This window comes from Dunckerocampus dactyliophorus, chromosome 5 (genome assembly GCF_027744805.1).
Source record: "Dunckerocampus dactyliophorus isolate RoL2022-P2 chromosome 5, RoL_Ddac_1.1, whole genome shotgun sequence".
NCBI classification, from domain to species: Eukaryota; Metazoa; Chordata; class Actinopteri; order Syngnathiformes; family Syngnathidae; genus Dunckerocampus; species Dunckerocampus dactyliophorus.
In genome coordinates, this window is record NC_072823.1 from 895,628 (window position 1) to 922,581 (window position 26,954).

The window sequence follows — 26,954 nt, forward strand, 5'->3', positions numbered from 1 at the left end:
GCTTATGGATTCTGCCTTCTCCGCCTTACACTCTGCATGCATTTTTTCTAAATTAGATCTCTGCAACGCCTATCACCTAATGCGCATTAAGGATGGAGATGAGTGGAAGACCGCGTTTAACACACCACTGGGGCATTTCGAATATCTGGTGATGCCTTTTGGTCTCACTAACGCCCCGGCGGTGTTCCAAAATCTCATTAATGACGTCCTCAGCGACATGATAAATCAATTCTGCTTCGTATATGTTGATGACATACTTATCTTTTCCAGGAACTTTCAAGACCACACCACTCATGTCCGACTAGTTCTCCAGCAATTAATGGAGAATAGGCTCTACGTGAAAGCGGAGAAGTGCGACTTTCATGTCACTTCGGTGCCATTTCTGGGGTACATTGTGGAGAAGGGTCAACTGCGTGCTGATCTCGCCAAGATCCAGGCGGTGGTCGAGTGGCCTACTCCTAAATCAAGGAAGCACCTGCAGAGGTTCCTCGGGTTCGCCAACTTCTACAGGCGATTCATACGTAATTTCAGCAGCAAAGCAGGACCTCTGACTAGGCTTACATCCTCTAAGATTCCGTTTGTATGGACCCCAGAGGCTAATTCTGCTTTTAACACACTCAAAACCTTGTTTACATCCGCTCTGGTTCTGGTACATCCTGATCCTAATCTACAATTTTCTGTTGAGGTTGACGCTTCTGATATGGGAGTGGGAGCCGTGCTGTCCCAGCGGTCCCCGGTTGACCAGAAACTGCATCCCCTTGCCTTCTTCTCGCGTCGCCTCACTCAGGCTGAAGGGAATTACGATGTGGGCAACAGGGAGCTGTTGGCCATCGTTCTCGAGCTGCGGGAGTGGCGGCATTGGCTGGAGGGCGCAGTTCATCCTTTTATAGTGATCACCGAACACAAGAACTTATCCTACATCAGAACCACCCAGAGACTTAATGCCCGACAAGCCCGTTGGTCACTGTTCCTAACACGCTTCAATTTCTCCATCACCTACAGACCCGGTTCACGCAATATTAAACCTGACGCCTTGTCCAGAGTCTTCAGCTCCACGGAGTAGGGAACAGCACCTGAAACCATCATACCTGTGGCCCGGGTGTTGGCCGCTGTTCGGTGGGAGGTGGAGAGGAAGGTGTCGGAGGCAACGGAAGGGGAGGAGTCACCAGAGGGTTGCCCGGCTGGTAAACTGTTTGTTCCAGAGACACTGAGATCAGACGTATTACAGTGGGGTCACGCATCTAGAGTTACCTGTCACCCGGGAACCAGACGAACTCAGTTGGCATTGGCGCAGAGGTTTTGGTGGCCCTCCATGGCGGTGGATGTGAAGGAGTTCGTCGCGGCCTGCTCTGTCTGCGCCAGAAATAAGTCATCGAATCGACCTCCGGCGGGTTTGTTACAACCTCTGCCCATCCCGACTCGTCCCTGGTCACATATAGCAATGGACTTTGTTACTGGACTACCCCCTTCCAGAGGAAACACCACCATTCTGAACATTGTTGACCGGTTTTCTAAGATGGTACATTTTATAGCATTACCTGGACTACCTACATCATTGGACACAGCTTGCCTCTTGGTGAGACATGTCTTCCGCATCCACGGCATTCCACTCAATATTGTTTCCGACAGAGGACCCCAATTCACTTCCAACGTATGGAAATCCTTCTGCAAAATGCTCGGGGCATCAGTGAGCCTATCATCCGGTCATCACCCCCAGACCAACGGCCAGACAGAGCGGGCCAACCAGGACCTCGAGGCCGCTTTACGCTGCGTCTGCCACCGACACCCGTCATCCTGGTCCATCCACCTCCCCTGGGTGTACGCGCATAACACCCTTGTCAACTACTAACCCTAATGGATACCAGCCTCCTCTTTTTCCATCTCAGGAGGCGGAAGTGTCAGTACCGTCGGTCCAGACCCACCTTCGCCGCGCCCGAAGAGTATGGCGAGAGACGGTAGCCGCACTGAACCGCACGGTGGAGCGCAATCGACGCCTGGCCGACCGCCACAGAATTCCGGCACCCGTCTACCAGGGCGGTCAGGAAGTCTGGTTGTCATCCGGGGACTTACCATTGGCCGAACCAGCCGGAAGCTAGCACCCAGATTTGTGGGACCATACCAAATTGACTCCATCATCAGTCCCTCCTCCGTCAGACTTAAACTACCACCAGCACTCAAGGCACACCGGGTATTCCATGTCTCCTGCCTCAAGCCTGTGTCCTCCAGTCACCTGTGCCCCCCGGTCGAGTCGCCTCCTCCGCCGCGCCTGATCGATGGCCATCCAGCATACACGGTGAAGGCTATCTTGGACTCCCGAAGGAGGGGCAGAGGATTCCACTACCTGGTCAACTGGGAGGGTTACGGCCCTGAGGAGCGTTCTTGGGTCTCCCGCTCCCTTATCTTGGACCCGTCACTCATAAGCGACTTCCACCATCTCCATCCTAATAAGCCAGGTAAGCCGCCAGGAGGCGTCTGATGAGGGGGGGACATACTGTCACGCTTTTTTCTTGTCGCTCTGCTGCCGCCTGTCTGCCATTTGTCTGCAGTGCACCTCAGCCGGCGTGGGCGGAGACGCCGGAGCGCACCTGCGGGCAATTAGCAATCTGGACTCCTCTTAAGCAAGGCAGCAGCATCTGATCCTTGCCAGATTGTACTCCCTGACCTCCTGTTCCTTGCTCCCGCTCAGTCCGGCTCCACTACCCTTGCCCTGCTCTCTGGCTCATTACCTTTGCTTGCATTTACCTGCTCTGTATTACCTTAGTGTTTTCCTGTTGGTTTGCCTTCAGTGTTTTTTGTTGTTACTTCTATTTTTTTCCTGACAGCCTTCTGCTGTCAGTGTTTTGTGTTTCTTACCCTTGGTGTATTTTCCTTTGTTTGTACTTTGCCTGTTTGGACACCTTTAGTTATTCAACCTTATTTTTGTATTAAGAAGTTGCTCTCGTCTTGCGTTGGGATCCTATTTTTCTTGCTGTGGCATCCGCCACACCTGACACACGGGACCAAGTGGGGGGTAAGCGACTGTTGATGTACTACGCTGCTGATGGGGATGTCATCCAACTTCCTGTCAAAACATCCCTACTATCCCTTTAAGAAAGCCCACATTTTTACATGCTTATGTTTTTTCAAGATGTTGGGATTCCGCACTTTGCTTGGCGGTCCTTGAAGGCGCCATTGTTTGGCTATGTTAGCATTAGCTCACATCCACAGTCAACCTGCAGGAGATGAACACAAGTTCACTTGTGTGGATTATCTAGCCTGCTAGCTTCTAGCGCTAGCCTGACAACCAGACTAAAGGCTACACCGTGCCCCCCATTCCATCATCATCCATGGTCATTGATGATACGTCTGATCCTGGAAATGTGTGAGGCACATTTGGTGATGAAACCTGGATTGTGTCGCCAGTGAACCATGGCAATTGAAGAGAGATGGGGAAGGTTCTGGAGCTTCATGTCGTCTTATAATTACACATTTATTGCAAATGTTGATCTGAAATCAGAGGGAAACGTCAACGTCAAGCTAGCTGTGTGTCAAAAGTAGACATTTTATGGGTGTATCAATTAATGGTGCTTTGTCAGCATTGTAAGTGATCCCCCCAAGACGAGTGAGGTCTCATTTACGCATAAGATGAAACCAGAATATTACAAATAGCATCAAAACTTGTAAAAGCAGAATTAAATGATACAGCTCTTCTGTTTTGGTGTGTACCTAATGTTATGCAAACACAATATTGCAATAACACATATTTACTTTCTCTGGGTTTTGGAGCTATATACTCCTGATGAACATGTTAAGAGCAGGAGAACAACGTGAAGAAAGTACATTTGGCACTGTTGGATCTTAAGGAGGTTCCAAGCAGAGCTTCAATGTGCAGAAAGAAGAAAAGGGAGTGAAACAACAAAGAAGCGTTCAAGTGAAACAGGCTGATCATCCAAGTTGACGAGCACAGCCGTTAGGAGCAAAATGTTCATTAAAATGTGGATTGAATGTGATTTAGTGTCAGGTGTTCACACTGTCATCATCTCTTGATGGCGACGGCAACAAAGCTTTCTCTCTTTGATTGCAAGGCCTCTCTCTCGCAGCGCGCCATTGCTGCTGAGGTTGGACGCAGTAAGACAGTCATTCCAAACTTCTTCACACATCCTGAGGCTCGTGGAACCAAAAAGTCAAGAGGTAGACCCAAAAAAATGAGCCGGAGGTCCCATTGGCTGTCCGTCAAGACACGGGACCATCCTCGGCCCAGATGAGGGTTGTTACCGGTGCCGAGTGCAGACGCCATCTGCCAGAGAACAAACAACATCTTCAAAGGTCTGGTCTCCTTCAGGGTTTGGAATTAGCAGGAGAGCACCAAACATGGGACATTGAAAGGTGGAAGAAAGTTTTCCTCTCCCTTGACGCTCCTGATGGCTTCCAACGTTACTGGCATGACAAGGAGATCCCACCTGAGATGTTTTCCACCATCATGATGCTTCAGTGGAACAATGGAGCTTCAGGAAACACAACTGATTGAATCTAGTTGAAGGCTCATCATTTTTCTTACGTTAACAATGCAATATTTTCAACAACAAATATTGAAATTTCACTTTTCCAGGCTTTGTTTTGCAGTCGCTGTCTCCTGATGGCAGGCAGCACACTTGTAGCCCCTTAAAAAAATGTGTGATGATTGTGATCGTTGCAGAAATCAATAAATAAATGGCAATAAATTTCATGTTTTGCTTTTTTAAGTCTGTATGACAATGTGCTGATTGTTTTATTATTTGGAAGCTTGTGCTTAAAATTTACTTTTCTGATATCTTTACACATTTCCCGCCCTTCTCTACAGAACTTTATGGAAAAATATGGAATTGTCCAAATATTTCTACTGTCTTCTTCACTTTTCTTCTCGGAAAATTATGACTTCATTGCCTTAATATCATGACTTTATTCCCTTAATATTATGACTTTATTCCCTTAATATTATGAATTTATTCCCTTAATATTATGACTTTATTCCCATAATATTATGACTTTATTCCCTTAATATCATGACTTTATTCCCATAATATTATGACTTTATTCCCTTAATATTATGAATTTATTCCCTTAATATTATGACTTTATTCCCATAATATTATGACTTTATTCCCTTAATATCATGACTTTATTCCCATAATATTATGACTTTATTCCCTTAATATTATGAATTTATTCCCTTAATATTATGACTTTATTCCCATAATATTATGACTTCATTGCCTTAATATCATGACTTTATTCCCTTAATATCATGACTTTATTCCCTTAATATCATGACTTTATTCCCATAATATTATGAATTTATTCCCTTAATATTATGAATTTATTCCCTTAATATTATGACTTTTGTTACGAACGGCCAAGGCCGTGATACAGGAATCCAAAATGCAGAGTCGACTACGTGAAACAGAAAAGGTCTTTAATACAAAAATGGATAACAAAAAGGTACAAAAACAACACAAGAAACAAAGTACAACAAAAATACCTCCGGACCTAGTCGCGGGAATAGTAACAAAAAACACTGCTAGCAAGGTGAGCTGAGCAGGGAAAAATACAGACAAGTAACGAAAAGAGCTGCTATCAAAAAACAAGCAGAAGTACCGAAAATACAGCTACTGCTGAGAACGTCAAGCAGGTAGGTAGGTACTTACAGGTGAGCCGAGCGTGGGTCAGAAAGCCAAAACACAATGCACAAGAACAAGCTGGAAGGAGCTGAACAGGGTGTAGCAAAGGGACAATCTGGCACTGAACCTAGCATTGCACACAGCTTAAATAGAACAACTAATCAGTGGCAGGTGTAGACCATCAGCTCATTAAGGTGCTCAGGAGTGTGCTGCAACAGAGAAACAGTAGATGGCAGTACCGCAGCACACAATCCTGACAACTTTATTCACATAATATTATGAATTTATTCCCACAATATTATGACTTTATTCACATAATATTAAAACTTTATTCCCATAATACATAGTCTTTACAGTATTTCCATAATATTTACACTGTATTCCCATCATATTAGACCTTTATCCCCAATCTAATTGCCTAAATATGACAACTTTATTTAGAGTTTTGTTTGTTTCTCATAATAGTAGTACTTTATTTTCCTCAAAATATTACAATGTTATTCGTGTTTCTCCTTTATATTCCATTTTTGCTATTGTTGTTTTTAGACTTCTTTTTAAATGATATTTTTGGTTTTGCTGTGTGCCACAGATGGCCCCCAGGCCACACTTTGGACACCACCGGTCTATACTGTAGTGTCTTAATGCTAAAAGAAGCACATGAAATATGTATTTCTTCAATGGACTACGTTTGTATAAGATGATCTTCTCTACCAAACACAAAGCGGATAAAAACAACACAAAAATAAAGTGATAACGCTGGCAAGCCGTCATGTCCGCGAAGTCGGGGGACCTCATGCATGTGGCAATGGTGTTTTCCCAACGCTTCCATATGACATCTCCGTGTCAGCTTTGCTGTGCATTATGGGGTTGATGGTGTGGTGAAATGGAATGCATGCGGCAAATAAACACATTGCTCCTCATTCACGAACATCTTCTTAAGAGTCTTCTTAAGAAGTGTACTTAAGAAGGCGCGGGATGGAAACTGCGCCACATTCACGACACGTTCTTAAGTAGGGATAATCGTTGGCACTGGTGTTCTTAGGTTGATGAATGCCAACTGCGATGCCCGTGCATGTGAGCCCTAATTTGCATAGGTCACCGCCTATTATTTCCCATACAAGGTCAAAAATGTGCCGTGCGCAACTTGCATGTAAGTTCACTAGTTTTTGGATTAGTTTTTAATATATGGACTTTCTGATGTATTTTTAGATGTATGAAGTAGTAGTAGTACTTTATTAATCCCATAGCAGGGAAATTCACCTGTTACAGCAGCAAGCCAGATACACAAGAATGCATAGTGACATAGTGAATACAATATGGTGCAGGTGTTGTAGAGCCTGACAGCGGTCGGTATGAAGGACCTGCGGAACCTCTCCTTCTTACACCGTGGGTGTAACAGTCTGCTGCTGAAGGAGCTGCTAAGGGAACCCACAGTGTCATGTAGCGGGTGAGAGGTGTTGTCCATGATGGATGTCAGCTTTATGGTGCCCTGAACAAGCAATCTTGTCATATTTTCATCTCAGGAGGTCTTGTGCCAGCCCAACTTTATCCTCTATTGATGCATACGTTGCAGGAGGAGCCAAACTAGGAAAAAGGTGTGCCTTCATGGGATAACAGAAGGTATTGTCTGTAAATATTCCCCGAAGGGAGCACTCACGCTGCTCAACAAACTCCACGCAGAGACGCCGCTGTGCGCTTTATTACGCCACCATTATCCCATCAGCCGGGCCTCTGAAACGGCTTTGTGGGCAGTGAATGAATGGAAGAGAAATATTACAGGAGCACAGTGAGGATAGGAATGGGGGGGTGGGGGTGAATGTGCAGAAAGTAATGAGGATATTTGATGGGGGAGATACGCTGTCAGTCGTAGACACAGATAGCACCACGCTAGCATTCAACCTGTCTATTCATATTCACCAGGCTCAGCGTCCGCGAATGCTGCTTTCTTGATTTCATTTCAGCAGCAAATATGACTCCAATATCACAGCCTAAGCAGACAGCAATAACGCTCACATCACACGGCCATGGAGGCACAAAGCCAGTGAGAGAAATATTAAAACAGCTTATGAAAATAAAAGTCTTATCAATACAATATGGAGAGGCAGACGCACGCAAAGGCCACCTTTACAGGGAGAACCACACACCTTTCCTTCACACTGCTCTGTATTGACTACAAAACATGGACGAGTTTATACATGCTATCTACCCCCAAGTAAGCTTTTCTTCCTGTCACTCACACACACCAGTGACCTGGAGAGTTGCGGCAGCGACAGACACAAAGACGAGCAAAAGGGCCTCAAAGCTTCTTAGCTTCTGAGCAAGCAACGCAGGAGGAGTTATGATGAGAACTTGAAGATACGGCCATCATTTTTATGCTTGAAGACCCGTATAGCACACATAACAGGCGTGTCACCAGACACTGGGTTCACGGGACGACACCATACACCAGAATGGGTCTACGAGAACGCCATTTTAACATGACTTACTTATTTCAACATGACTTTTGTACTTAAGAAAAGTACAATAAAAAATACATGACAATATATTGCAATCTACTCAGAATTTCTACTTTGTTACACTCTGTGCACTCTGTGTGTATGCTACTAGCAGCCCCCCCTCCACCCACCCAGACAAAGAGAAAAGGCTTCACTCTGTTCATACACACACACACACACACAGTATACATCCAGCATATACAGTACATATGGTATATACTGTATGTATACTGTATACACCATACAGTATACGTATATGGTTAGCATGTTGGCCACACAGTCAGGAGATGAGGAAGATCAGGGTTGGAATCTCCGTTGAGTTTGCATGTTCTCCCCGTGCGTGTGAGGGTTTCCTCCCACATTCCAAAAACATGCATGTTAGCTTCATTGGAGACTCTAAATGGTCCATAGGTATGAATGTGAGTGTTTGTCTATATGTGCCCTGCCATTGGCTGGACACCAGCCCAGGGTGTACCCAGTCCCGCCTCTTGCGGGTTCATGGCTGAGATCAGGGAAAAAGGCTGGTGAGCACTGGTCTACACAGCTTTTGAGGAGGCAGATTCACAGCAAAATTCTGGAGATGAATAAAAGTGAGACTAGAATGTTGTAACATTGCGTGGATTGTTCCTTCTGCTGTGTTTGCAGACACAGAGAAGCTCCTCCGATGGTTTCTTCATCCAAGCGTGATCTTTTTTCCCCTCCTTCCAGGCACACTTTATTATGAAAAGACAATCTAAATGCAAATGACTGGGTTTTTTTCTGATGTTTGCGTGTTAAGCAATGATTAGCAGCGTTTGGCTGCCACGAGCGCTAATGAGACTTCTTGGTGTTGCGCTTCTGACGGCAGGCAAGTCTGACGACAGCGCATCATCTCACTTTGCTGCCATCCCACAGCTCCTGAAACATACGTATGCGTATGAAATGAGTCTGCAAAGGCGGCTTATAAATGTTATCTATGATTTTTTTGATGATTATGATGTAAGAGGTGGAATGGTTGATGTCTGTCATCTTCGGGGTTATGTGAGGATGGCATCTCAGCTTTCATGGATTAGTCATTATTACGACATGAAGGAACCTTCAGAGGTGAAATAATGCCATGGATGCTGTCTTTGCAGTCAGGGTGTTTATGTGGCCACAGCACAAAGAGGATGTGGCTTCCATTGGAAGTAGGCAATATTTGGAGGCTGTCATTTCCCACATGTGAAAACTCAAGTTCATTTTTGAAATGTAACAATGATTTGGCATGCATGAGAAAATGGAAAGGACCAGGTGTATGTTGCACAACACAGGAGCAACACAACCGATGTTGTACGATCGACGGGGCGTCACACACATGAGCTGTTTTAGTTCTACCAAATCCATCAGTCTTCTTAACTCAAACAACTTTTACATCACAAACTTCACTTTGCACCTTTTCTGAGGTAAACGTAAAGTTTGTGTGTTGTTAACATCAGGCTCATCATCAGTCCTTCACTTATCTCCAATGTGGAAGTTAGCAGAAGCGCTACCTGGTACCAGTATTGGCTTAAGTATGTCTGTGTAGGCTCTCCGTCGTACAGGAGTTGTCCATCGAGGAAAAGGCTTCTTGAGACGTCATCTGTACTTCTGTGAAGAAGGTGTCGGACGTTTCGCTCCTCATCCGAAGAGCTTCGTCAGCGAACTAATAAGTGCTGGTAGCTTTGGCCTTAAAGACAGTAAGAGTGGGCGGAATTGGTGTGCCAACACCCTCCTCCTATTGGTTCCTTACACTAAGCCTGGGCGGAGTAGTGGTATAATCCTCTCCTGCTATTAACACCTCTGATAAAAGGGAAGTGTCGCTCCCTGAATTGGGTATGAACGACTCTGATACTGGCTTGTTAGCATCTATTGTTCTGGCTCGGCCCTGCCTTCACCTCATTTGCAAGACTAAGAGCTGTGGGTTTTGGTCTCAGTAACCTGCTGAACACAGGGTCCAAATTAAACCTCAAACCACCATTCCGATTCAATGATGGGTTCTGTTGTTTGACAAAAATCGCTTCCTTTACTCCTCTTTCAAACCATCTGTTTTCTTTGGCCAAAATCTTTACCTCGCTGTCCTGAAAAGAGTGATTGGTTGCTTTAAGGTGTAGATGTACTGCTGATTGAGGACCACTAGAATTGTCCCTGCGATGTTGATAAAGCCTTTTTTGGAGCATTTGCTTAGTTTCCCCAATGTGGTGCTCTTTGCATTCCTCATCTTTACAGTGGATGGAATAGACCACATTGCTTTGTTTCTGGTTTGGAGTCTTGTCTTTAGAATGCACTAGTTTTTGTCTCAGGGTATTTACTGGTTTGAAATAGGTAGGAATTTTGTGTTGCCATAAGATCCTCTGGAGTTTTTCGGAGACCCCCGCTACATAAGGGACTACCACTCCTCTCCTTTTTGCTTCTGTGGGCTTTTGGGTTTCTTTCCCTACTCTCTTCTTTTGACATTTGTTAAAAACCCACCGTGGGTACCCACAGGTTGAGAGCGCTCTCTGGACATGTTGTGTCTCCTTTTTCTTTCCCTCAGCAAGTGTACGTCCGGCCGGGTTTTGGGTACTGGGCTCATTGCTGGTGCTTGCAGGGTGCTGCCTGAATAGCAGCGAGGCGTGCGGGCATGTTCAGCTGACAAAATGTGTGCCTGTTGGTCGCTGTCTGGGAGGTGAGGGCACGGATGTGATAATACATTTTTTAAAATTGTTTTCACGCTCGACCGGCAATCTCCCAAAGATCGACTAGTAGCTCACCATCGATGGGTTGCCGACCCCTGCAATAAAGCATATAAAAACAAAGCCCTGCAGCTTTATATGGCCCAGTTTTACAGGCAACACACCACCCACTTACTCCCCATGCATGGAACACGTAAGAAATATCTGAACGTGCGTTGGCTGCACGAATTACGTATGTGGGGTGCACATGTGATGCAAGACGCACATACTGCAAGTAGGACGTACAAAGAAATTGATCAGCAAAATGTAGGAAAGACACACGTTGGCCACACAGACGACGCACCAAGACGTACGTAAGTTTGTCTTGTAACCTGAAAAAAACGTAAGTGCCCGTAGGGGAATGTTTGACATGACAAAGAACCTGTGGTTCTGTGGCCGGTCTACGGCTCCAAAATCAGCACATCCATGCGCACCCTCCGTGTGTTTATGTTTTTTGCACATAGCCTGGCTCTACGCGACCGCTCGTCACAAGGACTTTAGAGTTTGTGTGAAGGCTGAGGTTGTGGTTTCCGAGAAAGGCAGAGGGAAGAGATGGAAGGTAGAAGGATGTCCATTCATGCAGCAGACTGGTAATGAAACAAAGTCCAGTGGTACCCTACAGCAACAAAAGCCCCCACCTCCTTTATTGAAATCAACTTATTGTCCAGCGATGGTGAACAATGTCTCCGACCAACTCATCCATCTGCTATCGGCGAGACCATGACAGCTGCTCCATTATCAAGTCATCTTCTTTATTGATTACTTCTGTTTTATGGACACAAAGGAATTTCATTTTCAGACTGTAAGTCATATATGTTTCAAGTGGGGGGGCAACAACACTGGAACATGGTGGCTTTGGGCAAGAGACTCCCAACACTGAAATAGCAAGAGACTCAAAACACTTTGGTGGCTTTCTTGATTGGGTTCCACACGGTGCACCAAGCGATGAAACATGTAACACTTTGACCAAACATGGGAGCTTAAAGTGATCCCACATAATTTGACATAACCGTCTACTTCCCTCCACTTCCAGCAGTCCCTAACATTCATTCATTCATCTTCGATGCCGCTTGTCCTCAGCAGGGGGGTGGGGATATGCTGGTACGTTACTTTTTAGAGGTGCAATGAGTAATCATGACTTTTTCAAGGGGCTGCACGGTGGTCTAGTGGTTAGCATGTTGCCCAACACAGTAACAGCCTGGAGGCTGGACACCAGTCCAGGGTGTACCCCGCCTGTCCCCCATCAGCTGGGATAGGCTCCAGCATGCCCCCAGGACCCTAATGAGGAGAGGCGGTATAGAAAATGGTACACCTTGAAGGAAGCCAACAAAGCAAACAAACGTTGAAGGAAATGCTGGCAAGTCGCATGGAGGAGCAGTTGTCTTTGGCCGGTGAAGCTTTTTCAAAGTTTGTAGAGATCACCCTTTAGCGTGTCACCGATGGAGGTTCTGTGAGATCCATCATGTGACGGCGGCTGTCAGACTGGGGGGGGGAGACAATTACAATCACAGTCAATGAAGCAAAGTGTGTGTGTGTGCACAAGCGATAGAGTGATTAGGAAATGCCAGGCAAGGAGGGATGTGTACAAAACACAATGAAATGACCTCCAGCGTGAGGGTGGAGGACTCCAGGGACTCGCGAGTAACAAAGTGGGAAAGACAACTCCTCTTGAGAAGGAAGAGAAGCAACGTGGATGCAATCATAAAGCCATTAAAGCACCGCCCATCATACACTCACATTTCAACCACACGTCATTTATAAACAAATGAAAGACAAAAACAAAGACAAAGTCTGCAATGTGATGGAGAAAGCGTTGATCTCCATCCATCTTCTATGCCACTTGTCCTCACTAGGGCTGTGGGGTATGCTGGAGCCTATCCCAGCTGATTTCGTGCAAGAGGCAGGATACATCCTAGACTGGTGGCCAGCCAATGGCAGGGCACATATAGACACACCCACATTCACACCTACGGACAATGTAGTGTCCCCCATGAAGCTAACATGTTGGCCTAGTGGTCAGCATGTTGGCCACACAGCTAGGTCTGGGTTGGAATCTCTGTTGGACCATCTCTGTGAGGAGTTCACATGTTCTCCCCGTGCATGCACAGGTTCTCCCCCAAAAACATGCATGTTGGCTTTGTTGGAGGTGCTACATTGTCCGGAGGTGTGAATTGACTCACACACTCAAATTACTTACACCTTGTCAATCTATGATATGTGCCGTGCCAGCGGCAACGTCAACACAGTGTGTTTTCTACCATGCTGGGGGGAAATGAAAAAAGGGAGTGATGGTAGTATTTTAGAACAAGCTGCACTCCAAAACATGAACAATGAAGCACTAGCATCCCAATTTACACACAGTAAAGCAGTAAACAGTGCTGGACCGTTCTAGCATACCATAAATGCCAAACATTATATCCACTTATTACCTGCCTGCTATTTAGAATGATGTGGCGTGCATGAGAAAGTAGAAAGCAAAGCCTCTCTCTCTTTTACCTCATGCTCATTCATGAACAAGTACACTACACAACACAGCAGCAATAGAACCAATGTTGTAATAGCAGTAAAAAGCCTTAATGGCAATGTGTAAAAAAAAAAAAAAAAAGATACTATGCATCGTTAGACAAATTGACTCTGTCTTCGGGTTAGGGTTTCAAATACTCAACCCGTTGAGACAGATGGCCGCCCCGCACACCCTGGGTTTCTTCCCCAGAGGGAGTTTTTCCTTGCCTCCGTGGACAAGTGCATGCTCATGTGGGGTTTCGGTTGGTTGTGTTTTCATTTGTGAGTGCGACCTCCACGTGTAAAGTGCCATGAGACAACTGCTGTTGGGGTTTGCCACTACAGAAGTAAAAGTGATTGCTTGACATTGAGGCAGTCCTTCTGATGCGTTATTCACTTCTAAAAGTCTCCATTTCAACACAATAAGTTATTATCCTCCAAGAGTGGACAAATATCAATAAACCATTAATACACTGCACTGAACTCGCATATGTGATGAATCAAATACCGAAGCAATGCATTGATCATATGATCAGCAATCAGTAGGCCTGTCACCATCATCAATACATCAAAAGGAAGTGCATCATGGACATACTGATACGAGGGAATTAGGACGTCCTACTGATGAATCCAATAACATTAAAAGTACCTCCGTTAACTGATCATTTAAAAAAATGCTCCAATGAGGCGAGATTACCCATACTTTGTGGATGAACAACTTTTTTCTCCTGTCTGCCTGTGGCCTTAACAGCCTATCGTAACTTCCCCATGTAAACAAACAGTCACTTTCAGAGGAAGACACTTGGTGTGCTAGTTGTACCAAACACGCCGCAATGAGGGGAACAACAAACATCAAGCACACAAAAAACCTTATCAGCCACCTGAAACGTTTGAAAAGTGCAAAACCTTGGCCAGAGACCTCCATGGCGTCACGCTCGCTGCTGGGAGTGTGTGCCTGAATACAGTGCACCTTGCTAGGCCACAGAAGGTGGCTCCTCTCCCTCTATACTCTGGTTCTCCTGGTAGTAGTGATGTCATATTTCATTAGTTGTTCCAGTCCTTCTGACCTCCACGTGTGCACTAACTACACTTACATCTACATTTTAAAGTCATCAGTTATTGGTATATCAGCCTTGAAAATCTGTAAAAAATATGCATCTCTAATTACATGAATGAAGAAATGGTCTCAAAATAATGTGGACAATAATATTGTTCATCGGTAATCATTTGCCAGACTATAACGGTTATGGGCACAGGCCTGGCAATCAGGAAACCTGCTGCTGTTGAACTTGATCATAACCTGTGACATCCACCCCATGTTAAGTTGACAAATTATTATTTCTTTCATTTGTTTGTATTGTTAACAGGCAAAAAGGCCATTTTCCATTTTGTTCTCCCCAAATAGGCAGAAAACACATCTCAATCACCCCAACTTATAAATAAAGCATAAAATATAAAGCTTACATAGCATAAATATACATAAGTGGCGTGAGTGCAAAACGACGTTGGCGCCCTTCAGCAAGATGAGCTTGTACAGTAAACATTCTTAAAGGTTGCAGTGAGGTGAACATTCTGGTGAATACTGGATGGTACGTGCTTCCAACAGGATTATGTACATGTCGCTTGGATGACCTGGCGACCTGCAGAGCACCGCTAGCTGCTTCGGAGGGCCTCACACCAGATGTAAGCATGGTGGCATGCCAGCCTGATGACCAGGCTAAAGGCTACACCGTGCCTCTGATTGCATGTATTGACGGCTCATCTTCCATTATGATTGATTAGTGGTGAGTGTGTATACATTTTATACTGTAAATGTGCTTAAGAAGTGTGTGAAGCGTATTTGGGGATGAAACCTGGATTGTGTCGCCAGTGAATAATTGAAGAGAGAAGGGGGAGGGTTCTAGAGCTACAACCCAGGTGGTGTTGCGAGTTACTCTGTGATTCCCAGCTCTAACTTTAGAGTGCTCATCTTGTCCGTATGGCGTGATGCTATCCTTTGTTTCAGTCTCTTGGTGAACAGGTGGCTCACCCGTCCACAGTAGGAATGGCCCGTGGTCTGCAGAGATGCTTCCAGCGGCTGAAGCAGTGAGCTTTCCATGTTGTCGCCAAAGGAGAACTGTTAAGGGGAGGAGAAGGTGCAGACGTTACATATTGTCAACCATTTTCCTGCATTTACAAACACAATACATTTTGTGACAATGTGTTGTAGTGTAATAGTCCAAGAAGAAGTGCAGCCACATGGCATCCACTGTCTGCATTTCACTCATACTTTGAATACACGGTGTCTGGAGGATGACGACTGAGGCACAGTGTGAGGGAATGTACGCTTTAAGGTGGTGCACACTCCTCTGGGCCTTTTCTATTGCAAACAAAAATGGGCTAAATAAAGCAGCCGTGATGATGGCATTCCTATTTTACTGCTCTCCTGTAAATAGGCTGCAATCACAGTTTTATGGCACCTTATTTGACTCCAGTTTGTCCAAGCACACTTTCTTTATTATGTTTCATAGAGTGCCGCAGGCTGTAAAGCACCATTAACAGCCCCTGCATTGATCTTTATGTGAGTGTGACGTCCACGCCGCCATCATGATGTCTAACTAGCATCAGCAGTAAACCTTTTACTGCACTTTTGGGGTAATGGTGGTGCAAGTGGTTATTGCAAGCGCCTCTGCTGGCTGGGTGAGGCCGCCGGGACACACAGGCTGATCAAGTAAAATGAAAGTTTCCTTCAGAATTGCCTCCTGGAGGCTTTCGGGTCCGACTCTCCAAGGACGGAGTAGGAACAAGATCGCAAGTGGGCTCACAAAAAGTGGAGCAATAGGAATCAGAGCACCAATAAAACAGCTTGTGACTCAAGTCGCAGCCCTTTTTCTTTTATCGGCTGATGATCACATGCTACAAAGCCGTGGATGTTTTACTCAGCCACCTTTCCATAGCTCTCTTTGACCACATGATCACTTGTCAACAAGTATATCACACAACAGAACCAATGTTGGAATAGCGGTAGGCCGCAACCCTGATGAGTTGACTGTGGAACACATGGCTTTCACACCACCAGATAAGTAGCAATGTTTTAAAGTACATGCAGAGCTAGATAACGCTTCTGGATGATGACTACCCATCATATCTGAAATGCCGATACTGTCTGTGAATATTCTCATTCATCAGGGCACTGTATCGATACAAACTGGACTGCACAGGTTGTCTTAGAGGACGGTTTTGATATTGGTCCGATATCAGCAAAAAAGTAAAAAAATAAATAATAAAAATAATAATCAAATAATCAATAATAATCAAATAATCAAATAAAAATTAACATCTGATAAGGCTGATTGATACTTTAGCGCAGGGGTCACCAATGTTTTTCCTTGTGAGCGCTACTTTTACAAAATGCAAATGGCCAAGAGCTACTCATTTTTGTAACATTTATTTCCAGAGCTTATTTTAAACCCAAACAAAGCGAATATGCTTGTTTTACCAGAACATGAACAAAATGCTGGTGTCCACAACTCACATGTTGTATTTCAGAATGCATTTCTTTCTACTGTTCTTTCATTATTAACTGAAAACCTGAATGAAAAGCAGGCTTGCGGGCACCTCATGTGGTCGTGGGGGCTACCTGGTGCCCCCGGGCACCACGTTGGTGACCCCTGCTTTAGCGTATATGGTGTACTTGACGTCATATTAGTGATACTTTAGTGTACTGAATGTCATATCAGTGATATTTTAGTGTACTGTATGTCATTAGTGATACTTTAGTGTACTGAATGTCATATTAGTGATACTTTAGTGTACTGTATGTCATATCAGTGATACTTTAGTGTACTGTACGTCATATTAGTGATACTTTAGTGTACTGAATGTCATATTAGTGATACTTTGGTGTACTGTATGTCATATCAGTGATACTTTAGTGTACTGTATGTCATATTAGTGATACTTTAGGGTATGTCTGCTATGTGTCTTGCATGTTTGCTCTGTCAGAGAGATGGATGGAAAGATGAGAGCAGAAATGCTCGTTTACTTAATGGCTGAGAACGCTGGCCTTGCGCTGATGGCGGCAGAGCTGGAGCCTGTGGCAGTAACGGATGGAGACCAGCTAATGAAACACTCCCTTGATCGCTGCTTTCATGTTGACTAGTGTGCAGGAATCAACACAGGCGATGGAAGGCGACCCACAAGGGCGGCTGGGGGGGAACTGGCTGGCTAATTGCCTCTCTAATGATGGTGGAGGTTGGTGTTACTCAAATATGACACATTTGACCCTGTCTTTTTTTTTTTTTTTAATTGATTTTAGTGTGGAGGAAGTAGACGTAGAGATGAACATTTGTTCTAAGCATACATTCCAGGAGTGGGGATGTCTGCAGTGGATTAAGGACAAGTAATGGAAATGTTTAACAGACTATTGATTGGCTCCATCCATCCATAAGAGAAAAAGTAAGAGTGCATATTGATAGGCTCATTACTAGGTTCCTTTTACCTATACAGTCGGATAAGTTCACCTACATGGCTGACCTTTAAAAGAAACACAAAGACAAGTGAAAACACCTTTTCCATCAGTCAGTCACTTCATCGCTAAAAGAAGTTTCATAGAGGTCCAAAGTAACGTATGTGTGACAAATCCGTGTCATTGTTCACATGTCCAATTCCATCTTCATTGAAGCAGACTAACTTTATCCAAGAGGAGATCAAGGGCTGCAAGGCAACTGTAGATCTGCGTTGTGAGCACGATGCGGACATGGTTTATATTAATATGTAGTAGTAGTAGTAGTAGTACTTTATTAATCCCACAGCAGGGAAATTCATCTGTTACAGCAGCAAGCAAGATACCAAGTATGTACACAAGAATGCATAGTCATAGACAATGCATGCAATGCATAGACATAGTGAAATACAAAATGGTTCAGGTGTACATCACATATGGAAATGGAGCCTTGTTGGTGCTTTTTGGAGGTTATTTCAGAAGGATTTATACGTGGAATAAGTGTTTCCCATACGTGCAGTAATGAGCTGGCCCTTTTTATATCTTTAGAGCGCACATAAAAGAGAAAGACGTGTTCCTGTCTCACATAAGGATTGTGGATGATGGGTGTTCACTACCGATAAGATGATGTTAAATGTTCCTTTCATAAGTCATGTTTGTAGCAAAGGGATTGCCCTGCAAGCATAATCTCCTCTCCTCTTTGCAAAGCTAGGTAAAGTGATGTTCAGTGTTCAGTTGTCATTATTTTGCATCATTTCCTGCATAAAAGTATAATTAACTATAATTAAAACTATAATTATAGTCTATAAAATGTCTTTTCTGTTAACATTTTTGGGTGTCCAACACAGGTGAATTGGATTTTCATTATTGATGAATGACAATATTCACAGGCGTGCAACAATGTGGAGAATGTAGGGTATAGTACTGCAGTGACAAGCTAAGCTAAGAGCAGCACGTGTGTTTATTTCTCTCATTTCTATCTGTACGAAGGACTAGCAAGATATGCATTCAGGTGCTCCACACCTGTTTGATGGCCTCGTAGACGGCTCTAAAGGCCGGCTGCTTTTCGTTGTGGTACACCCCCCTGTTACCATGAAGAATGAAGACGCCCTCCTCCTCCGCCTGCTGACAGTTGCTGCCATACACACAGTGGTCTGGACGGTAGTTCCACTGGCAGGGGAACACATAGAGGCTTTCTGCAACCACACAAGAGGCACTCAACTTTACTGAGTAAAGTACTTCAAGTAAAGTCACTTAAAGTAAAGTACTGCTGTGAAATACATGTGCACACACCCGGGTTATGGTGAAATATGATGTTAAGAAGGTCCTGGTCGCCCCAGGTGATGTTGAGTTTGTACTTGTGAAGGAGAGGCATCAGCATTTCACTCCACTTAAGTGCAATGCTGGTCATGTCATTCTAGAAGAACACATCAGCAAATGTTTGGAAAAAGCACAATCAACACTTCCAATCAACTCAAAAGAAATCATTTATCAGGGAGCTCATTCTCGGACACAGGTAGAATGACGGTACTGACACCAAGTGGTGGACCTTGGTAGTGCAGCTAGTGCTCAACACTTCGTGAATTTGGCTAGAAGTCAGCCCTCGTTTATGTCGGTTAATTGGTTGTAGACCCCACTTATCGTCATAGTTAGAGCGTAGAAAACCTGTTCATGACTTTCAAAATATTGTTTTACCATTATTAGACATGAAATAACACCCTTATAGAGACTGTTACCACCACCAAGTATTACAGAAAATACCCTAATCAAAAACTTTGGATGAACTGTGATGTAAGGGCTAAGCTACGTGCTCGTTCGACTGCATTTGTCATGGGCACCGCTGAGGACTACAAAAAGGCCAGATATGACCTGAGGAGGTCCATACGAGAGGCCAAAAGACAGTACAGACAGAAGCTGGAGGGCTACTATTCCACCTCAGACCCTCGGCGCATGTGGGCGGGGCTCCAGCACATCACAGACTATCAACAGCGGAGTAGCGTAGCCACGTCCAGCCATACCACACTTCCAGATGAGCTGAATGAGTTCTATGCCCGCTTTGACAACCAAAATCCTGATGAGCAGAGAGGGTGGCTGGACTTGGGGAGCACACAGGACTCACCTCTCATGGTGACATCAGCTGATGTGCGCAGGGTTCTGAACAAAACAAACCCACGAAAAGCAGCAGGGCCAGACAACATCTCAGGACGTGCACTTCGGGTTTGCTCATCAGAGCTAGCTGATGTGCTTGCTGACATATTTAACCTGTCGCTTGCACAAGCATCTGTACCGACCTGCTTTAAGTCCACCACCATAGTGCCCGTACCCAAGAAGAGCAACGTGACCTGCTTGAATGACTATCGCCCTATAGCACTCACTCCTATTGTTATGAAGTGCTTTGAAAGAATAGTCATGACCCACATCAAAAAGAACATCCCGGCAACTGTGGACCCTCTACAGTTTGCATATCACCAGAACCGGTCCACTGATGATTCAGTCAACACTGCCATCCACACAGCCCTTTCTCACCTACAGGGCCAGAACACATACGTCAGAATGCTATTTATAGACTATAGCTCTGCTTTTAATACAGTCAGCCCCCACAAACTCACAGATAAGCTCCTTACACTTGGCCTGTCACCCTCCCTCTGTAACTGGGTGTTTAACTTTCTAACAGGCAGACCCCTGAGTCCACAATCGCACATCCAGCTCAAGAATTGTGAGCACTGGGACCCCACAGGGGTGTGTGCTGAGTCCTCTGCACGCTCTTCACCTACGATTGCGTGGCCTCCCAGAACAACACCAGCATCATTAAATTTGCGGATGACACTACAGTCATCGGACTGATCACTGGTGGTGTTGAAACATCATACAGAAGAGAGGTGGCGGACCTCATAGCTTGGTGTCGTGATAACAATCTCCTTCTCAATACAGATAAGACTAAAGAGATGATCATTGACCCAATAACAAGGGAAAAGGAGCCGCATAAACCCCTCTTTATTGATGAGACTGAGGTGGAGAGGGTGAAAACCTTCAAGTTCCTTGGCACACACATCAGCGAGGACCTCACCTGGTCTCACAACACCCAACAAATTCTGAAGAAGTCCCAAAGGAGACTGTACTTCCTGAGAAAACTGAGGAAATTTGGCATGTCCACCACAATCCTGAGTTGCTTCTACAGATGCACCATCGAAAGTGTCCTTACCGCCTCCATCACTGTTTGGTACGGTAACTGTACAACACGTGATAGGAAGGCACTCCAGCGGGTGATCAAGACCTCACAGAACATTGTTGGGGCAGCCCTCCCCTCACTGCAAGACATTTATAAAACTAGAGTCCTACGAAGAACACACAACCTCATCAAGGACAGCACACATCCACAACACTCATTATTCACACTCCTACCGTCAGGCAGACGCTACAGGAGTTTGAAGTCCAGGACCACAAGGCTGGCAAACAGCTTTTACCCACAGGCCATCAGGCTTCTCAACGAAGCACTCGCACACACCGCACGCAACACACGGACACACTCATAGCACTTTATTTATTTATTATTGATTTATTTGTATTATTTACTTGTATTAATGTCTCTTCTGTTGTTGTTGTTTAATTTATTGGTATATATGTTATGTTTCTTATGTTCTTATTCTTTTTCTTGTGTTTTCTTTCTTTTCTTGGGAGAATGAACAGAATAAGATTTTCATTGCATAGTATAACTGCTGCTTTACTATGCATATGACAATAAAACTCTCTTGAATCTTGAATGTAGTAACGGGTACATTCATCATAACATAGAATACTTACACTATTTTGGGAATGGCCGGGTCTGGAATCAATTAACTGCCATAAAGGAGGCATTACACAAAATAACTACCAAAGCCAACCTGCCTACCTTAAAAAAAGTTTCCCTGAGGCGTGTCATGTTCATGAGCATAACCCCTGAGTTGACACCGGTCTGGCCGTAGTAGGGGTGGCGGGCGAAGCGATTGTACCAGCCAATACGCGGCTCCTCGTGCTCTGGAGCCATGGCGGCCAGCTGACTTGCATTGAACTGAGCAAGGAGGGCCCAGATGTCCTCCACAGGCTGCAGAAAGAGGACATCTGTGTCCACGTACAGCAAGGAGTCCACCTCCTTCAGGATCAGCTAGGACAATACAGCAAAGGCGTTAGTTTTCAGCATTATTTCTGCAGATTGATGGAATATGCTGGATGAACGCACTGGCAAGAAGAGCCTTTGAGAGGCGCAGGGTTTGAAAAGTTTCTTCCACTCGTTCTCGTTCTCCGTAGGGAAAGTGATGGGGTAGATGGTGAAGTTAAACCTGGTGTGAACATATCCAGGCCAGGAGTGCAGCTTCAGAGAAAAATTTAAATGAAAAACTCAAAACTCAAGGCCTACTTTACTTTAGGTCGGGGGCCGAGGTAGACATGAGCCCCCTTTCTTATTATTTATCCTGAAATGTTCAACACTTGTATATTTGTATATTGGTGAATGAAGTACACTGATATGCATCATCAGTGCACGCACACACGGTAGTTTGAAGTTGCCAACATGACAAGACATGCCCCAATGACCCAGGCAGAAAAATGAGTACATAGTATAGTCAGTTGTTGTGAAAATGTCTCATTAGCACTGACCAATAGATAAGTAAGCAGCCTTTTGTCCCGCTTCCTTGCGCGTGCAGTGCTGGGATTGGAACATACAGTACAATATAATACACCCCTGCGGTTGCCTTTTCAGGTTGGAAAAAACTGTGCATGACAGCTGGTCAATGTGTCTATACGTGGACATACATTACTTAAAACACTCTTTTTTTTTTTTTTGCATGGAAGTGGGTGAAATGGGCATTTTTTCATGTCTGTTCATTCCTGCTAGAAATGACTACTTTCTGATAGTCTGTGGATGTACAACTATGGTTGTAGGTTTCAATAAAGTGATTGTTGATCAACCACCTCTTCACCATTCTCTCAATGTCCATGAAAAAGCTATGCTTTTTCATAAACACAAAAACATCACAACTCGTCAGATGTGTAACCCGGAAGAGTTTGCAGGATTGGATTGGCCAGCAAGCTTTGCTGTAGTTAAAATGACTTGACTGCCTTATGCCTCTTTAAAAAGGTGTTACTTTGTACAGACAGGGTGTAATAGAAAAACTGATGCCATTTTTAGTTGTGTACAGTTAAATTATTTAGACTTTTGGTCTGAATGTGGCACACTTCTTAAGAATGGTTGTGAATTTGGTGCTATACACAATATTGTTTACACTTAAATAAAATGGAAATTTATTAGTTTATACCGGAGGAATCGCTTAATTACGCAGATCGCTGTAAGCACTTTGTTTGATGAGGTCTGTGAGGCGGGACAAGTCAATGCTATTTTCCAAACAGTTCCACGTGCCAGACGAAATGGCAGCGCGGGCCAGATTTGGCCGCCGGGCCCAAGTTGGACACACTATCCAGCATTATGATGGCGATACTATCACAGGGGTCTCCTAGCTGGCCAGCTGATTCTGAGTAGCTCATCAAAGGCTCAAAGAATATTTGCTTCAACTCTTACTAGTTTTTATGACAAGTGTTGAATTCAGACTTTATGCCTTCAAATAATGTCAAATGAGCACAAAATAGCATACAGTGCATCTTGCTGGGCCACAGCATGTTTTTGGGTTTGGATCATTTCTGTGTCAGGAGCATTTGGGCTTTTCGGCGTGTATCGACAACCAATAATGTACATTTTGTTTTTTCAGTTTAACATTTTGAGCGTTAGTTTCGTTGACAAAGGCTAAAGTTTTGCATTCAGGTTTTGTGCTGAATGTCATTTGATCTGTTTGCAACAAGGCTGCATCGTCTGGCAAGGACACTCACCGCATCTCTGAAGCTGTGGTGAAGCTGGTCTTCGGCAAAGATGTAAAATTTCACAGGCTTTTTGCTGAACATGACGGCAGACTTCAGCATGGTGAGCGTCTCCTCCAGCCTGGGCCCACAGGCCACCACGGCCAGGTGACTGCTCTCATCACCACGCTTCTCGTCTTTGGAGCCTGCCCTGTCTCTAACCGGCAAGACACAATAAGACAAACACTATCAGTGGTTATTGTCTTTTTACTCATGCGCTGAAGCAATCAGCAGAGCCCTGTGAAATCAGGACTGTCGTTAGGGTTCTTATGTATGATTGATGTATGTATTATCAAGGACAGATTGCAGCCCAGTATGGGCAGTTTATTTATAGAGCACAATTCATACACAATGTAATTCAATGCGCTTTACAGAAAAGAAGGGTAAAATCACAGCACATAACAGGAGCAACTTTTTATTATGCATATGAATTTAAAAATAAAACACTTTAGGATTGAGGCATTCGTACTTTTAAGTTTGGCCACTTGCGATATTACTTAATTATTTTTAAGGACATGCACAAAATCAGTCATACCTAAATGACGATTCCAAAAAGCAGTTGAGTCCACAAACATCAGCAGGCGGTCTCCAATATGGATCCCAGTGAGAAACTGACTGTGATTTACACCTGACAGGATAGACCAGCTTTTCATGCTTTTGTTACGATCTTAAACGTTAGTACTGTGCACGGGCATTATGGTCGTTAGATCTGCTAACAGTAACAGATGGCGTTTGTTTCTTTTAGAAGCTATTAAGCCAGGTGATTAGCTAATTAACTGCACGGCAATAAACTAAACAAGACACCACGAGCAGCACAAAACCATGGGTAAATATAGTATATTTTAAATAACTCCCATGCTGACTTTTAAATGTTACAGTATCGATGTTTTTTCTGCATAAAACAGGAAAAAGCAATTAGCGTTAGCTATGTAGCATTAGCAACCTGTCAACCTCGGCCGGCGGCTCGCGGCCTGCCAAACCAGGGCTTTTCCTGACAACGTTCCCCCCGTCGTGACTCCCTCCGTCTGGTATCGTCAGCTCGCCGAAGCCCCTCCCCTGGCTGTCCTCCAGGGTGAACACGTAGAGCAACGACACGAAGGCGAACGCCGTGCACAGGAGAAATGCACGCAGATAACATCGCATATTGCGTTCTGTACGCTATGGAGACATCGAGGTGTATGTTCAGCCCACATAGACACCGACTGAAGCAAACAAAGTTAATCTTTGTTAACGAGACAAAAGTTACTGCTGGGAAGCAGCTAACTCGTTTGTTGTGTCTACATGTTAAGCCCCGCCCACTCCTGTTGGACATCTGCTGTTAGCCGCCTGTTGATCAAAAATCATTGCGGTATTGGAAAAACTTTAAAATAAACAATGTTGTACCTCACAGGCAATAAAGCATACATAAGAACACATGTAATTCAATGTCAAAGGGTGATTTAACACAATGTTTAGTATTGTGGCTTCAGCCTGGATTGATGTATCGCTTTAATGCATCATCCTCTTAATACTTTGTCCCTCTCGTGGAGCTAATTACATTCTAGGGATGGAAATCTCTTTTCAATACACGTCTATGTAACGAGTTTAAAGTATTGTTAATTTCACCAAAACACTTAGAGTATTATTGTTATGTTGTATGTATAAATATGTTAATGTACTGATTTTGTGTGGTGTGAGTGTTGCATCATTGTGTGCTGGGGCGTGGTGACGTCATCACGTCACGGTGCGTGTGCGCTCTCGTCCATACCTGTTTCTGCCATGGACGAGGTGAGACGTAAAATGTGCTCTTTCCCCTAGAGTTGTGTGAAGGAGATGCGTTTTCCATCGAAAGAAGAGAAAGGATTGGAGGCGGAAGTGACTGTCGAATGCTTGAGGCGCCAAAATTGAAGCGTGAAAAGTGCGAGATAAGGAATACAATAAGTACTGAATATACAGTTGAGAGATTTGATATCTGGACTGGGAAGTGGACTGCATAGGTCTCGGCCGACGGCCTATATGGGCCCGGTACGACGAGACCGGTGCGCCACGACCTGCAACAAACCAAAAGAGACACAAAGAGCTGGTGGCGGTGGTGCGGAGGGAGCTGTACCGTGAGTGTAACAATGGGCTGTAGCTCAGATGTTGTTAGCGACGAGGGGGCAGATGAGACGGAGTACACACAAGTTAAAATAGCAAGGAAACAGTCATGGTCAGAAGCAAGCAGCGGAAAAGATCATGATGGAAGACAAAGAAAAAAATACGAGCTAAAACAAATGGCAAAGAAGAGTCAGATGAAGAATACAAAGTTATTATTACAATGAGCAAAGATAAAGGACATTTTCACCCAGTTCATCTGACTAAAGCAATTGAAAAAGAAATAGGGAAAGTTAAATATGCCAAAATGCTCAATAACAGAAGAATACTAATTTCGACAGCAAATAAAAAACAGCAAGAAAACATTATGAGATTGAAGTACCTCGATGGAGAAATAAAAATACACATACCAGGAGAGGCAGCAGCAATAAGAGGAGTTCTATCAAACTTGCTTGCTGCTGTAACAGATGAATTTCCCTGCTGTGGGATTAATAAAGTACTACTACTAAACATACCGATGGAAATGTCCATGGATGAGGTGAAGAGAGAAATAAAAGGGGGCAAAATAACAGAAGCTCCAAACCAGCAGAGGAGGAGTAAAAAGTGACAGTTTGTCAGTATTACTTTGTGGGAAAGGGGTAGTGGTTCTTTTAGAGTTGGGGCACCATGGAAAGATTCCGGTCAGAGAATCATTTAATCATCTTTATTATTGAGGTAGATGTGCTCTTTAGAAATGTGTGTTAGTCCATTGAAATTGGGTTTGTCCAAAGGAGTGGATTTGTCCAAGTAGCTGTGTGTCCAAAGGCTTGTATGTGTGTGGTCTAAACAATAGGAACACATGAAATTACAACAATGCCAAATAAAGCAGCCAAATAGCACTCACATGACACAAATAAAAGGCATGCACAGTACACATATCAAGTCATGCTAAGAGATGATGACCAACATGCTAGTCGGTGAGCCAGCTAGCAAACAACAAACAAGCACATGGCTCAGAAGTGTACCCCAATCACACCACATCCAACAAACTAGCTTTCATTTAGCTTCCTACACAGCGTCAATCATGCAACAACAAACACTCCTAATGCAGAAAGAATCATCAAACTCACCTTGTTGAGTCATACAACGCACACTAAGGATGGACACTTCATACCCCACATGGGAAGCAAGCTCA

The 26,954-nt window shown here is 44.3% G+C and overlaps 1 protein-coding gene across 2 annotated transcripts; it reads right to left on the minus strand.

Moving 5' to 3' along the window:
* Positions 1-5,424: 5,424 nt before the first annotated feature.
* Positions 5,425-25,064, minus strand: LOC129181568 (glucoside xylosyltransferase 1-like). 2 transcript variants are annotated; one of them, XM_054776920.1, is made up of 8 exons: positions 24,651-25,060; positions 24,243-24,335; positions 23,681-23,864; positions 22,041-22,172; positions 21,714-21,965; positions 19,118-19,241; positions 18,848-19,020; positions 5,426-15,457 (listed from the first exon to the last, which is right to left on the minus strand). In XM_054776920.1, exons 1-8 carry the CDS (start codon positions 24,848-24,850, stop codon positions 15,272-15,274), a joined length of 1,344 nt encoding a protein of 447 aa, XP_054632895.1. In that variant the 5' UTR covers positions 24,851-25,060; the 3' UTR covers positions 5,426-15,271. The 2 variants fall into 2 exon arrangements, with proteins under 2 accessions (XP_054632896.1, XP_054632895.1); XM_054776921.1 differs by lacking the exon at positions 22,041-22,172 and having other exon boundaries at positions 5,425-15,457; positions 24,651-25,064.
* Between the last annotated feature and the right edge of the window lie 1,890 nt (positions 25,065-26,954).

Coding starts and splice junctions, on each gene's coding strand:
- LOC129181568 (XM_054776920.1), bottom strand. CDS start 24,850: ATGCGATGTTATCTGCGTGCATTTCTCCTGTGCACGGCGTTCGCCTTC. Junction 22,173..23,680: donor ACCACAGCTTCAGAGATGCG/GTGAGTGTCCTT, acceptor TTTTCTCTGAAG/CTGCACTCCTGGCCTGGATA. Junction 19,242..21,713: donor TCAGGGAAACTTTTTTTAAG/GTAGGCAGGTTG, acceptor GTGTTCTTCTAG/AATGACATGACCAGCATTGC.